The sequence below is a fragment of the Balaenoptera musculus genome, chromosome 9 (genome assembly GCF_009873245.2).
Source record: "Balaenoptera musculus isolate JJ_BM4_2016_0621 chromosome 9, mBalMus1.pri.v3, whole genome shotgun sequence".
Lineage (NCBI taxonomy): Eukaryota > Metazoa > Chordata > Mammalia > Artiodactyla > Balaenopteridae > Balaenoptera > Balaenoptera musculus.
In genome coordinates, this window is record NC_045793.1 from 89787437 (window position 1) to 89803099 (window position 15663).

Sequence of the window (15663 nt, forward strand, 5' to 3'; positions counted from 1 at the left end):
GAACTCCCAGTGAGTCACACACAGAATTCGAGGCTGTCAAAGCTCTATATTTCTATGATCTCCAGGAAAGGCTATTTTTATACAGAAGGTGACTTCTGCTAGAGAGCTGCTCTTACCTCTTCATCTACTGGGACAGACAAGTCACTCAAATGGCTGATGCGTCCATCTTTTCCTATTTCGTGAACAACGAAGTCAGAATATCTGAGGAAAAGAAAACGCAAACTCTCAGAGCATCAACATTTTGCTGCCTATTAATTTTAGGAGAAAGTTTCTCAACGGTAAGCCCTATCATTGTGCAAAACAGGGATTAAAAATAAAAACCTTCAGTGCAAAGTCATGGAGTTATTTTTTTCTGGTTTCACAATGAATTCTAAGCCACACCTTGGCTTGGTACCAGAATGTACAGAAAAGACCCTCTGAACTTCTAGAATATTCTTCCAGAAAAATGCCTAAATCAAAGCTTATTAATGTTGCCCTATGATTATACAGTCCATTCTAAAGTAAATCACAAAACACAGTAAATTTAATCAAATCAGAAGCCTGTATATCTACCGTGAACCACCCGGAAGCTTACCTTTATGCTAAATACTTTACAGACATTATTTAAAATACTCTCAACAACCCTCAGGTAGAATTATGATCCAATTTTGGACAAGGATACTGAAGCTCAGAGGAGTTAAGTAACTATGAAGTTGCTGAACTGGATTCACACCCAGATCCACCTGGCTCCAAAGACCACCTTCTTTCTCCTGTAGATGTGGCCCATTCAGGTGAAAGAGTTTAAGATTTTAAGATCAATTCAAGGGAAAACTTGACACCATTTAAAGTAATACATTTTAAGGAAATAAACAGCACCTATTCACATATTAACAAGGGATGCCACAGGGAAATTGTTATTTAGTCATTTTATCTTCAAATAGTTTCTTTTACACATCTAGGCAGCTTTCCTTCATCCTATTCCTTATTGACCATCAGTGTGAACAATCCTTGGGGACAGAAAGCTAAATGGAAAAACAGACTGCTGATTTCTTTCCAGAGAAAAGAACTAATACAACTAAAATAACTTGACATAAACGAAACGTACCTTTCTTTTAAGATTCCTGAGAATCCTTGGTGAGAACTTACGAACTTAGTGATGCCTACATCCAGCTCGGTGAGCCCGTGCTTCATCATGTTCGCGAAGCTCTCTGCCTCTTCCTCCCCCTCACCCTCCTCTGAAAGGCCATCTTCCTCCTCCTCTTCCTCCTCCTCCTCCTCCGACCGAGGGTCAGAATTCTTTTTACCCTCTCCGGCAGTTTTGGGTGGCCCAGGCACCTTTTCACTGCTGGCTAGAGAGTTGTTCTCTAGCCCGTCTTGACCTTTGGTCGGACAGCATTCTGAAACCTTCTGTCTCTTTGCCTCACCTGGGGCCACACTGTCATTATCTTCGACAGCAACAGACCCCCGTTTCAATGACACACCGGTCATTTCTGTCATCTCCATTTTCAAGGATCCAAGAAAACATTTAAGAGAACCTTTTAGAAACAAGAAAGAGCAGGCAGAAATAATCACTTCAATAAAGAATTGGGTTTCAGCAAATAGAGGCACATTTAACTTTGTTCCTAGGGTCCTAAATATCATTTATTAAAATAATTCTTCCAAATATACTTTTAGTGGCATAGAAAAATGGCACAATATTTCTGCAGGGAATTTGACAGCAAAAGCCTTAAAAATATGGATGCCTCTTGACCCAGAAATACTACTTTCAGGAATTATCCTAAGAAAATAATTAAGAAAGTGCTTAAAGTTTTAACTGTAAGGATGCTCATCTCAGTGCTTTTACATTAACAAAAAATTAAGAACAATGACATCTAGCACATAAACGGAACAACATGTAGAAACAATGTGAAAAGAAACTGGGAAAGGTAGTTACTTCTAAGAGAGGGCGTAGGTGGCTGCGGACAGCAGGGAGACTTGTTTTTACTGAATACTACAGTTGTAGCATCTGAGTTTTGTTTCACGTATATTGTTATCTTTTAGAAAAGCTGATTAAGTTAAAAGTATATAAATAAATTTACTAACATGAGTCATTTATTAATATGATTCATACCATGTCATATTTTTTTAAAAAGCAAGGAGAATGGGGAGTTCTTTAATGAGTATAGAGTTTCAGTATTGCAAGATGAAAAAGAGCTCTACATATTGGTTGCACAATGTGTATGTACTTAACGCTAATGAACGGCACACTTAAAAATGGTTAGAATGATGTTACGTGTATTTTGCCACAATTTAAAAAATACAGATTATCATTTAACTGGCCCATACACAATGTACTAAGCAAAAGTCTAGGAAGCCATACGCACTTCCCAGTATGGAGCACACATTTATCTAAGACCACAAGCGCCTGTCTAATTTGATCATATTTGATGCTCTTAGTGAAATAAGGATAAACCTTCTTCCTATATCACTTATATAGGGAAATGCTAAAATTAACATATGAACTTGGTAAACATATTATAAAGAACATAAATGAGCAAAATATTCTAGTTCTCCAAGGCTTGGTTAATAAGAAGCCCACCTACAGAAGCATCTACAGTAGAATAATAATGATGAACTAAATTTTAAGAATCCGTATTTGATCTTGCCTCATTGTCACGAGTCAAGAATGGAAAGTGAAAAGCGAAAGGCTACAAAAAAAAAGAAGGGGGAGGGAAGTAGAGAAAAATGTCAGTAAAAACAATTTCCTTTGAAAGACAAAAAAAAAAAAAAGAAAATGGAAGAAACCAATGGAACTGAAGTAGACTGCACCTAGTTATACAAAATTATCTCTAATCCAAGTAAGAAAGCACTTATTCTTTACGTGTTCTAAGCAAGGTATAGTAAAAGAGAATGCTAGTTTATGAGATGCTGATGGTGTTTCATCCTCATTTTATACCAACAAAACTGCCCTCAGAGCCTGCACACCAGTGACGGAGGCAGGCAGGGCCCAGGGCTTCCCTGAGACATGGGAACACACAGAAGACCTCAGGGGGCACTGGTGTGAGGGTGTCTGAGAAGACCTCTTCCTAATGGAAGACTAGACGCGAACACCTGAGTCAAGCTCTAGGGAACGAGTAAGAGAGAGGCTGTGCAAGAAGCGGGAGGAAGGTGGTACAGCATGTGCAGAGGCACGGGAGAGCATGGAGCGCTGCAGGAACCCCACCGAGCTCACCATGCATCACGAAGGCAAAGCACACACGCAGAGAACCTACACTTAAAGCTGGGGAGCTGGCGGAAGCCACACCAAGCTGAACAGAGGGAATTACATCCGAAAAAACAAATCGTCACCTGATTCGTAAGTCAGATAGATTTCGTGGTATCCCTTCAAAGAGAAAAACCGGGGTTAGGCTGGGAGATTAGGTAAGACGGCAACTGAGGTAAGAAATTAGTACAACCTGATCTAAGGCTGAGGCAAAGGTGACAGAAAGGAGGGGTGGATTCAGGGACATTTAAGAGGTGGCGCGGACAGGACTGGGTGACAAATGTGAGAGGAAAGAGGAAATACTACAGGATGACTCAGGTTTTCTGTCTTGGGGAATTGAGAGAATAAGGGGAGCTCTTCCTGACATGGGGACCCTAGGAAGAGGCATGGTGGGTAGGAGGGATATAAGCACACGTACAGTCCTGTGGTGTTGCTGGCACCTGGGGGACATCCCATGGCCACTTATTACACTGTGTCACACATATTCTTACCCCCAAACCCACAATGGCTCCCCGATGCCCCAATGGCGGTGTGGACCTCAACCAGGGGCTGGACATGTCCTGTGAGCAGCTGATGCGGAACCGCGGGCTTCGGAGGGAGCGGCATCACGCGTAAGTGCCTGCACGGGGCCAAGAAGGCGGCGTCACCCACAGAGAAGCCCCAGGTGGTGAAGAAGCACCTGCGCAACGTGATCATCCTGCCCGAGATGGTGGGCATCTACAATGGCAAGACCTTCAACCAGGTAGAAATCAGCCCGAGATGATCGGCCACTACCTAGGCGAGTTCTCAGTCACCTACAATCCAGCACTGGGGCCACCCGCTCCTCCCGGTTCATCCCCCTCAAGTGGCCTGCTGGCCACTAAAGACACAGACATCTCTAAAACAAAAAACCCTCACAATGTTCCCAGCTGGCATGACAGGATCTACCAGCAGATCCCAATACCCTTCTTGGGTGAGAAGAGGAGAGCACGGCCAACAACAGCCACATCCGCAGCTGGGCTCAGAGTCCACGGTCTGCAGGACGTCTACCTCCTTCCCAGGACGCAGAGAACTCATCAGCCTCCCTCTCAACAACGTGATGGCCGTAAGCCCGGATGGAAACACCAGTTACTTCCTCTGCTCCATCCTTCTGCTTCGGCACCATCCACCATCCAGCACCATGTGCGGCTATCCTCCACACAGGCCTCCGACGACTGAGGCCCAGCCCGCACAGGTGCCCACTCCCAGCCTGACCATTCACGAGCTCTCTCTTGTGGGAGGTCCTCCACACCTGTCTCAGCCCTGGGCTCCCTTGTCCTTTGAGACTCATCTGAAGACCACGAGCCCTGACTCCCATGCCTTCCTCTCCGTTAAGTCCATGTCTTCCCATTTTACCTCCCTTCATCTGCACTACCCACGTGGGCACCCAGATACCATGCTTTCCCTCACCACTTTCTTGCTGTGTAACTGGTCTGAGTAAATTACTTAACCTCTCCAAACCTCTGTTCTTCAGCTATAAAACGGGAATGATATGTGCTTCATGGGACTGTTGTGAAGATTAAATGAGATGACAAACACAGAGTGGCTGGCCACAGTAGGAACTAAATAAATGCCAGTCCCCTGTCCTCCCTCAAGAGGTCTGCAGATTCTTTGAGGATAGTAATTATTTTGTACCTGCCAGAGAATCCAGAGAGGTATAACAAGCATCAATAGGTATTTTGAAGAATTCTTGAAACAGGTGCTGAAACTGTTCCCCATCTACAGATATCAAAGACCTACTAAGGGGGCTTCCCTGGTGGCGCAGTGGTTGAGAATCTGCCTGCCAATGCAGGGGACACGGGTTCGAGCCCTGGTCTGGGAAGATCCCACATGCCACGGAGCAACTGGGCCTGTGAGCCACAATTACTGAGCCTGCGCGTCTGGAGCCTGTGCTCCGCAACAAGAGAGGCCGCGATGGTGAGAGGCCCGCGCACCGCAATGAAGAGTGGCCCCCACTTGCCGCAACTAGAGAAAGCCCTCGCACAGAAACGAAGACTCAACACAGTCATAAATAAATAAATAAATAAATAAATAAAAGAACGTGAATTTCTAAGAAAAAAAAGACCTACTAAGTAGCAATTCCCTAATGAAATACTGGACCTGGGCAATGACATCCATGGCCACTAACATCACAAAAAATAGACAACCAGACACTGCAGGCCCCTGAAAGGACATGCTGTTATCTATGAAGCTCTTACTGATTGCAACTCTATGTCTAACTACTAGTTTAGATGGCATACAGGGACAGAAGATGTTAAACACCACCATGCAGAAGCAATCAGCAAAAGTGTGAATGTGGGAAACTCAACAAGGACCAAGACAGTCCTTCAACGAATAAACAGCAAGACAAAAAAGAGGAAAGGGGAACGTACAGATAAACCTACAAAGAAATGCAATGGGTGGATTCTTCTTTGAATCCAGGTTTAAACAAATCAACTGTTAAAAAAAGTATTTATGAGACAATCAGGTATACTGAAACAGTGATGATGACATTAAGATAGCATGGTCAACTTTTTAAGGTACAATAATATCACTGTGGTTACACTTAAAAGTAGAATCTTTGTCTTAGAGATACAGGATGAAATCTTTATGGTTGAAAAGATATGAAGTCTGGACTTTGTTTCAGAATAATTTACCAGTGATGAATGAAAGTGCAGTGGGGTATAGATTTAAAACAAGATTGGCCATGAGTTGATAGTTGTTGAAACAACAATGGGTGATGAGAATATGGCGATGTCATCACATCATTCTCTCTACTTTGCATGTTTGAAATTTTTTATAATAAAAATAAAAGTTCAAGGTATAAAAAGATACACTAATTATTCTATTCTCATCAAACCACCACTCTGTCCAGCTCTACTGCTCCCTCTCTCCCATCACCTGTTCTTCAAACACAGAGACCTGCAGTCCCAAGATACCACCTCTTCCATCTTCATTTCTTCAAACACCCCAAACCTCAACAGCTCTTAACTCCTAAGCCACACTCAACACTCTTGCTCACTAGCCCAGCTGCACGATCCTTGCTAAACCTCAACCAAGTACCAATCCTACTGTCTCCATCTGTGTTCCTGGCTGCTGCTGGAGAAAACATCTCCAGGTGAGGGGACTTCCTCTTGTGACAGCCCTCCATGCTGCCTGGCCATCCCTGGTCAGCAGGGTCTTCTCCAAGTGCTGTGTGCCACTCACAAAGAAAACAGGGATCCTGGGACAGACATACCTCCTTCCAGCACATTCACAAGACCCCTTATTATAACCATTCCCCTGCAACTGCACCCCTCTGAAGGGAATTCCAGACTCATTTTAACAGTCACTCACTCCTCGTCCCTGCACTCCATCCCCTCAGCAAATACTCACCGTGCACCCCTGTACCAGGCGTTATTCCAGGTACTGCATGCGACACCCTAGCGAATCAAATAAATGCCCCGCCAGCGTGGAGCTTACATTCTGGTGGAAGATCTGGCTTCTACTCCGTGCTTTTGTCCTGCTTCTCGAGGTGCTCTTTTCCCCTCCTGCTCAACATGCTGCTTAAATTTGGGCTTCCCCAGGTTCCTTCCCCAGTCCTGTTCCCTTCTCATTCCCAAGTTTTCCAGCCAAGACGCATCTCCAACTCCCTGATTTACTCAGGGGAGGGGTCCGAGGCAATCATAACGACCGCTAAACAATGATAGTGTACAGGGAGCTCAACCAAGCCTCGCTTCAACCCTGTGACTTAGGCGTCATTATTATTCCCATCTTAGCCACTAAAAAAGAGAGTATCTTGCTCTAGGTCACACAGCCTAGTAAGAGGTAGAATCAGGGCTCCCCTGGTGGCGCAGTGGTTGAGAATCTGCCTGCCAATGCAGGGGACACGGGTTCAAGCCTTGGTCTGGGAAGATCCCATATGCCGCGGAGCAACTAGGCCCGTGAGCCACAATTACTGAGCCTGCGCGTCTGGAGCCTGTGCTCTGCAACAAGAGAGGCCACGATAATGAGAGGCCCGCGCACCGCGATGAAGAGTGGCCCCCACTTGCTGCAACTAGAGAAAGCCCTCGCACAGAAACGAAGACCCAACACAGCCATAAATAATAAATAAATAAAATAAAATAAAATAAAAGACAGAACTGTAGTTCAAAAAAAAAAAAAAAAGAGGTAGAATCAAACATCAAATTCAACATGCCCCTAAGTGATCTCATCATTTCCCACCACAAATGCACTTCTCTTATTTATTTATTTTTTAAATTAATTAATTTATGTTTTTTGGCTGCGTTGGGTCTCTGTTGCTGCACGCAGGCTTTCTTTAGTTGCATGGAGCAGGGGCTACTCTTCGTTGCAGTGCGCGGGCTTCTCATTACAGTGGCTTCTCTTGTTTCGGAGCACGGGATCTAGGTGCGTGGGCTTCAGTAGTTGTGGCTCACGGGCTCTAGAGCGCAGGCTCAGTAGTTGTGGCTCACGGGCTCTAGAGTGCAGGCTCAGTAGTTGTGGCGCACGGGCTTCAGCAGTTGTGGCACCCGGGCTTCAGCAGTTGTGGCACACAGGCTTAGTAGTTGTGGCTCGTGGGCTCTAGAACACAGGCTCAGTAGTTGTGGCGCAGGGGCTTAGTTGCTCTGCGGCATGTGGGATCTTCCCAGACCAGGGATCGAACCTGTGTCCCCTGCACTGGCAGGCGGATTCTTAACCACTGCGTCACCAGGGAAGCCCTGCACTTCTTTTAAATTGCACCTGTTACTCAAGGAATGTTAGCAACAAACTACCAGTCACCAAAGCAAAATATGGGCATCACCCCATCTCCTCACTCTCCCCTATGTGAATGAAATTCTGGAATGTTTAGGACAGCATTGTTACACCTAACATCCCTGGAATGAGAATATTAACAGATCGTGGATCTGAAGTATCAACCACTGGTTTCAACTCTTGCTTGGCAGTTTGGGCATATGACTTGGAGCCTGATCTAGGTTTTGCCATTTACCAAGTGGGTCACCTCTCTTAAGTCTCAGTTCCTTTCTCTTTAAAGCTGAAAATGATGACTTGGTCAAAGGTCTGTACTAGCTGTTGCTATTCAACTGTTGGTCATTAATATTTATTATGGATGGTTTTCACCGCAGAACTGTATTGCTGAGTCTGGGGAAAAACAAAGCTTCTTATGCTTCTTTTGTTCTCTGGGCTAATGATTAAACATGGCTTTCTCCTTCAAATACCATTTAATTTTAAGAGACCCTCAAAGCACTGCCAAGAGCACCAAATAAACAGACCTTTAGTATCTTTTGGCAGTCCTTTTTTTGACACTTGTGGACACTTGCCTGATCTCTTTTTCTTGTTACATTTAATTGTAAAGACAAGCTCATTGGGGCTTCCCTGGTGGCGCAGTGGTTGAGAATCTGCCTGCTAATGCAGGGGACGCGGGTTCGAGCCCTGGTCTGGGAGGATCCCACATGCCGCGGAGCAACTAGGCCCGTGAGCCACAGTTACTGAGCCTGCGCGTCTGGAGCCTGTGCCCCGCAACAGGAGGGGCCGCGATAGTGAAAGGCCCGCGCACCGCGATGAAGAGCGGTCCCCGCACCGCGATGAAGAGTGGCCCCCACTTGCCGCAACTAGAGAAAGCCCTCGCACGAACCGAAGACCCAGCACAGCCAAAAATAAATAAATAAATAAAAATAAAAGTAGCTATAAAAAAAAAAAAATTTAAAAAAAAAAAAAATTTAAAAAATAAAAAGACAAGCTCATTAAAGAAAAGTATACTTTCCATTTGTTTTAGCCAATGGCCCTAACACAGACATTATTAAAGTATATATAGCACAAGTGATTATAAATCACTCAATATAAATTTTGCTAAGTTCTGTCTGTGGGCCTAGAAGCTGAGAACATATTTGCTAGAACAGGTATGCAAATGTCTGTGCTAAGGGAGGCAGAACTCAAATCAGTATTGTTTTCTTAAGCAGAAACTACACAAAAGAGAAGACTGAAATGAAATATAATTTTTAAATGAGAGAGAGAGAGAATGAATCATGTGAACATCGAAGAGGCCAAGAAGAATTCAACCAGAAAAATAAAACAACCCTAACCGCCCCCATTTGATTTCCCTAAGGAAATGAGCTTTGCATTCAGGATGATCTAAATATACATATTCAAGCCTTCTGCCTCAAAGCTGTAAAAAGTGACTGGCTTTAAAAAAAAAAAGGAGGGGGGGAGGGGAATAAAGGGCCCAGCTTTACGAGTTTTCTAAATGGTACTAAAATTTAAAAAAAATTTTAAGAAACATAATGCTGTACAAAAACGCTATCCATGATACTAATGAGAGCTTCTCAGATGTCAACTAAAATCTTTATAGACCAGAAGCTTGATGCTACAACTGGGAAGAGAATGAAATTTAATGATACTTACCCATGAACTCAAAGTCCTACACAATTCTTTAGAGGGAATACTAAAGTAATAGGTTTTGTTTCTTTTACACTCCGAACGAGCCAAATGGGATTAGAAATATTACAATTTTAACAGTATTTAAAAGTCTTTCTCATTAAGACATTAGATTCACCAATAAGCTTCCTCTACAATCCACAACAAAAATAAAGTTTAGCATTTTCAAAATTTTAATACAAGATTGACAGTCCCTTAACATTACTTCCTGCAAAATGAACATCTAAAAAAGAGCCATAATAATCTTATCTGTACTTCAAAACCCTCCACAAGTTCCACTTTTTAAATGCATCTATCCTCCATCCTCTGCAAACCATCAAGAATCCCTCCAGCTATCACGACAAAGAGCACTCTCTTCAGGGCAGCGCACAGACTACACTCTAATATGCGAAGTCATTAAGGCCCTCAGATTCGTTCATTCCACAAATATTTATTAAGCACCTCTTATGTGTCTGGCGCTGTTCCAGGCACTGGGGAAAAGAGGAAAATTTCCTACCCCCATTAAGCTTACATATCAGAGAATAAAACAGTCTCAGAACATGCACACATAAGCGCTACAAGTCAAGCAGAGTAAGGACAGTGAGAGTAAGAGGGGTGCCCTTTAGTGAAGTCTCTCTAAGGAAGTGCCTTGTGAGCAAAGACTTGAAGGAAGAACTAGACATGAAAAGATGTGTGTGTTCGGGCAGCAGGTACAGTGCCTGTAAAGAACCTGAGGCAGGAGCAAACTTATTCAACAGACCAGCTGGACTGTTATTTCTCTCTCCTACTTGGGGCCAAAAGCCACGTTTCATTAACAGCTCTACTGCACCAGCTTCTATCAATCAAAAGATACGTTCAAAAGGAGTTGTAAATTAATACACACGAACTGTTGGCTACTTTGCCTAATGACTGAACAACATCACTGCCTATCCAGTGTGAGTGTACAGTCTGATTTTTGGCAGGTGCCTCGACTGCCAAGGCAAGGAGGTGCAAGGCAAGGATTGCCAAGGTGATGGGGCATGCCGGCTTCACAGATGATGAGAGACTTGAAACAAAAGCCCTTAGTAACCCTATGTTTTCGGAATGAAAAAAAAAAAAGTGGTCTGACAACGGAACCAAATATTTGAAAGACTAAACACTCCAAGCCCTCTTTCTTGGCAGGCGCTAATACCCAGGCAATGAGGGTGTACTGTTAAACCTCTCGGTGCAGGGCTGGTGGTAACGACTCCGTGTGGATGGGTCAACACGCCCAGCAGCACCTCCTCCATCCACTCATGAAACACTGACCGAGAAAAACTCCGGTTTGCTCCTACACTGGGAAACGTATACAAAACAAGCAGTCACCTGAGTGCCTGCTTGGCACGTAGTAGGTTCGCTGTTAGTAATGACAGATAAATAAGAGAACGAAAGCACGTGGGCTGGACCCGGTAGAAGCCTGGCTCAGCGGTGTACGGAAGCTATAAAGGGCTTCGGGATAAAGGCGGGTTTTCTCTTCCGGGAGGAAGAAGACTTTAGAGAACCTCAGGGGCAAAGAAAGGGAGGAGTAGGACTGGGATCCTCGGGCTAACAGCGCCGCGGGGAGGAGGGAGGGCGCGGCGCTTGCGAGGACCCGCCGGGAGAGCGGGGGGCGGGGCTGGCACCGCCGAACCGCAGAACCCGCCGGGCTCCAGCCACGCTCCCGCGGGCACGATCCGTAATGGAGGCGCCATGGGCGCGCCGCGGCCTCAGACCACGGCCGAGACGCCTTCCCAATCCACTCTGCCCCTCCGGGTGGGGTTTTGGGCCGGGTGGCAGGGCCGAGGGCTGGCCGCAGAGCCCGGGTGGCTGTGGGGAGGCCGCACACTTACCCGGGGCCTGAGAGCGCGCGCGCGGCGCGGACCGGGCGACAAGGAGGCGGGCGCGCTGCTCCGGGCGCAGGAGGGCGGCGGCGGCAAGGGCCACTCGGAAGAACCAGCAGCAAGGGCAGCCAAGCATAAGCAGCGGACGCGGTAGGCGCCTGGGCCCCGCCGCGCTCAAGCGGACTCACAGCAGCTGGCCTCGCACACGTGCAGCGCAACGACGCGCCGCTGCCGGCTGGCCCCTCCCCCGGGGCGGAGCACGCCCTCCGCCGCCGGCCACGCCCCTCCGCCCCCGCCCACCAACCTGTGGAGGAGCTCCCGCCCACTCCCTCCCACCCCTGCTCAGTGGCCCTCGGGAAGCCTCGTGCTTGCACCCTTTGGCCTTGCAACCTGCGAGGCTGGAGCTCCCCGTGGTCCTTTCACTCCGTGAACTCTCAGGCGGTCGAACCTGGGCTTTGGCGGGGGGTATATACCCAGAGGGGAACTGCTGTGTCATATGGTAATTACATTTTTAAATTTTTGACCAACCCCCATATAGTTTTCCATAGCAGCAGTAGACTTGTTTTTAAAATCTGGTTTTACATGTGGGAATCTGGTTAGCTGATCATAGGTCATTCGCTAAGACTGGTTGCGTTCTATGCTGCCTTCCGCTGATATTATTCACCTCAGTTAAGTACTTCGAGTAGTTTTCTGTCCCTAATGCATGTACAATCACATTTTCTTGAACTGTGGTTAATTCATAGGTTAATGTCCCAATGACAACAACTGCAAGTATTTTTACCACACCCACACAGTAGAAATTCAATCTAAACTTTTAATTTTCGTATACAGTTGGCCCTTGAACAATGCAGGGGTTAGGGGCACCAACTCTGTCCAGTTGAAAATCCAAGTATAACTTTATAGTCAGCCCTTTGTATCTGCAGTTCCACATCCATGGATTCAACTAACTGCAGATGATATAGTACTGTAGTAAGTATTTATTGAAAAAAATCTGTATAGATGGACCTGGGCAGTTCAAAACTTGTATTGTTCAATGGTCCACTGTACTTTAAAAAGTACCTTCTCTGAGATTGTGGCCCAACTCCTCACAAGCACGTATGGAGGAAAGAATGTTCACATTTCTTTGGACATTAACTGGGTACATGGTCAAAACCTACCCTTTTTGCATTTCAGCCTAAACTGCGTTAGACAAGATCCAAGTAAAACATGCATTTTTTTGTTTTTTTTGTTTTCCAAAAAGGCAGCTCTTTATTGGCTTTTATAGTTAAAATAACACAGGAGTGTTCAAAACTTCTTCGCCATTCCAACTCCCTCTAATAAACATTTGACAGTTTAATGTTCTCCTTGACTCTAAAATTACATCCTAACATGTATATTATGTATAATATTCAGGATCCTGCTTTTAACTCCACACCAGTACTATGGATTGCTAAGTGCCTAACACACACAGTTTATCTCGTTTCTTCCTTTTTATTGTCTAGTATTCTGTCCATCTTAGATGCCTCTTTCCATTCCCCAGATAGTAGTTAATTGTTTTCTGTGCTCCTTCAGTCATTGCAAACATTTCCCTTGTTGAACTTACTGCACTCAATCTTAAATTAAACTTCGTCTGTTTCCTTCACCGGAATATGAATTGTTCAGAAGCAAAAATTGGGGTTTAGAGCAATCTTTTTTCTCCTTTAATTTTATTTTTTATTTTTATCAGTTATACATATCTGTGATTTACAGTCAAATAATTCTATAGAAACCTTATAAGTTTTGCAATGAAACAGAAGAGACTGTATCCCCACCCTGTCCCTTCCCTGTTTCCCTTTCCTCAAACAAAGTCATTTCATCTTTCAACTGGTTATTTTGATTTTTTACCTTCATTTCTCTATGTAAAATGTTTGCATTGCTATTTCTTGATGTGTCACTTTTAGGCACTATCTATTGACTTCACTTAATGGAAAATGAGGGTTTAGCTCTTCTTCCTTCCCCCAGCCCCACCACCCTTCCCTTCCCTTTATCTGCCTGATATAGTTATATTGTACCTTTTAAAAAATATTTGTTTGTTTGTTTGCACCAGGTCTTAGTTGCGGCAGGCAGCCTTCTTAGTTGCAGCATGTGGGCTCCTTAGTTGCAGCTCCAGGGCTCCTTAGTTGTGGCATGCAAACTCTTAGTTGCAGCATGCATGTGGGATCTAATTCCTTGACCAGGGACTGAACCCGGGCCCCCTGCACTGGAAGCGGAGTCTTATCCACTGCGCTACCAGGGAAGTCCCCAGTTATACTGTACTTTTAAAAACAGATTTGTGTTTACTTCATTATAATTAGGTAAACATTACTCACATCTTGAGCAAAGTAACATACTATGATTACTTCTCCTCAATTTTTTGTTTTTCTTGCAGTTAATAATGATCTTATTTTTACTATTCATCACTAAGCCTTCTTAATGATTGTTTAAACCTCTCCCTCCAGAGATTCAGATAGATGAGAAGTTCTATGAGTCTAATCTTTCTGAAGGAGCCTCTTCTGGAGCCTTCTGACCTGCACCATCTACGTCTAGTGCACAGCTGTTGTCAGGGCTTCCCACTTTATTTTTCTCCTGTGTTGTGTCTTCTGTTTCCTATATCCCATGCATTCTTTTTCTTTGTTTAGCCCTCATTTTAGTGGAGTACATCTCCAGTAGCTTCCTGAGGAAGGAGAAATAAATGAAAGGGAAATTCTTTGAGCTCTTGAATGTCTGAACACACCTTTATTCTTTTTTTTTTTTTTTTTTCTTTTGGCTGTGTTGGGTCTTCGTGGCTGTGCGTGGGCTTTCTCTAGTTGCGGCAAGCGGCGGCTACTCTTCGTTGTGGAAGAGGGCTTCTCATTGCGGTGGCTTCTCTTGTTGCGGAGCACGGGCTCTAGGCGCACGGGCTTCAGCAGTTGTGGCGCACGGGCTTAGTTGCTCCGTGGCATGTGGGATCTTCCCGGACCAGGGCTCGAACCCATGTCCCCTGGATTGGCAGGCGGATTCTTAACCACTGCACCACCAGGGAAGTCCCCACACCTTTATTCTTTATCCACACTTGATTGGTAGTTTACTAGTCACGTACAGAATTTCAGTTTGAAATAAATTTTCTTTGGAAATTTAATAGACCTGCTCCCATGTCTTCTAGCTTTCTTTGTGACCATTGAGAAATTGAAAGATATGCCGATTCTTGATCCTTTCTAAATGATCTCTTTTTCTCTCTGGAAGGCTAGGATTGTCTTTTTGCCCCCAGTGTGCTGCAATCTCACAACGATGAGCCTTGGGATGAGTCAAGTTGTACCCATTGTGCTTGGCACTCAGTGGGACCTCTTCAAGCTGGAAATTCATGACCTTTAGTTTGGGGAAATTTTCTTGAATTGTTTTGTTGGTGATAACTCCTTCCCTAATCCCGGTTGTTGTTGTTTTACAATTCTTATTTTTTGTATTTTGAACCCCTGTAGTGGTCCTCTAATTTATTTTTTCTTTTGTATTTTTCATTTCTTTGTCCTTTTGCTTTTTTTTCCCCTAGGATACTTCCCAACATTTATCTTCCAAGTTTTTATTGAATTCTCATTTCTACTATCATATTTTTTTGTCTCTGAATGCTCCTTTTAAAATAGTAGCCTGTTACTGTTTTATGGTTGCAATGGTGTCACACATCTCAGGGTATAAATAAATAAAGTTTTCTCCTCATTGAATGGTTTCTGTTTTCTCTAAGGGCTGCTTTTTTTCCCTTCCCCTGTTTCCGTCTCCGTGGTACCACCTTCTATGTTTGTTTCTGAAGTTGTCAAATCCCTAGGTCCTCTACTTACCTCTTGCTGGCACTCCTAGTTCTCCTCCCTGGCAAAGGACAGGCTTTTTTGGTCCCTGCACTGGTTGAAGTGTATGTTAGCCGCAGAGTCCTTTTCCTCCTTTCAGGTCCCAGAGTGTTTACAACCAGATCTGCACCCTCCAGGTAGGAAGTTGGAGGGTCACCTCTAGATGAATTTGATCTGCCTTAAAAGAAAAGAGCCAAAGATAAAGACACTGGAAATTCTCCAACTAAACTGTCCAACCAAAATACATTAAAGCTAGTCAACACGCCTCCTCACACTCAGAACATCTGGGATATCATCTAAAATATAAGTTGAAATGATTCATATTGAATTTACACTGTGGAGAGAGGGATACCTGCAAGCTCCATCCTTAACGACCCCAATGCTGTGGAGGAGGTTTACCGAGGTTGAG

General features: G+C 44.6%; 1 protein-coding gene across 4 annotated transcripts in view; it reads right to left on the reverse strand.

Moving 5' to 3' along the window:
* Positions 1 to 15345, reverse strand: part of PUS7 (pseudouridine synthase 7) — a 62688-nt gene extending 47343 nt beyond the window's left edge. For 2 of the 4 annotated variants that reach the window (XM_036863817.1, XM_036863816.1), the window contains exons 1-3: positions 11455 to 11677; positions 1085 to 1514; positions 117 to 201 (exon numbers count right to left, since the gene is read on the reverse strand). In XM_036863817.1, the coding sequence (XP_036719712.1) occupies positions 117 to 201; positions 1085 to 1514; positions 11455 to 11581 (642 nt within the window). In that variant the 5' untranslated portion in view covers positions 11582 to 11677. Of the gene's footprint in view, positions 1 to 116; positions 202 to 1084; positions 1515 to 10951; positions 11057 to 11454; positions 11678 to 15248 lie in introns of those variants that run through there. The other 2 variants (XM_036863818.1, XM_036863819.1) reach the window with 2 other exon arrangements.
* Between the last annotated feature and the right edge of the window lie 318 nt (positions 15346 to 15663).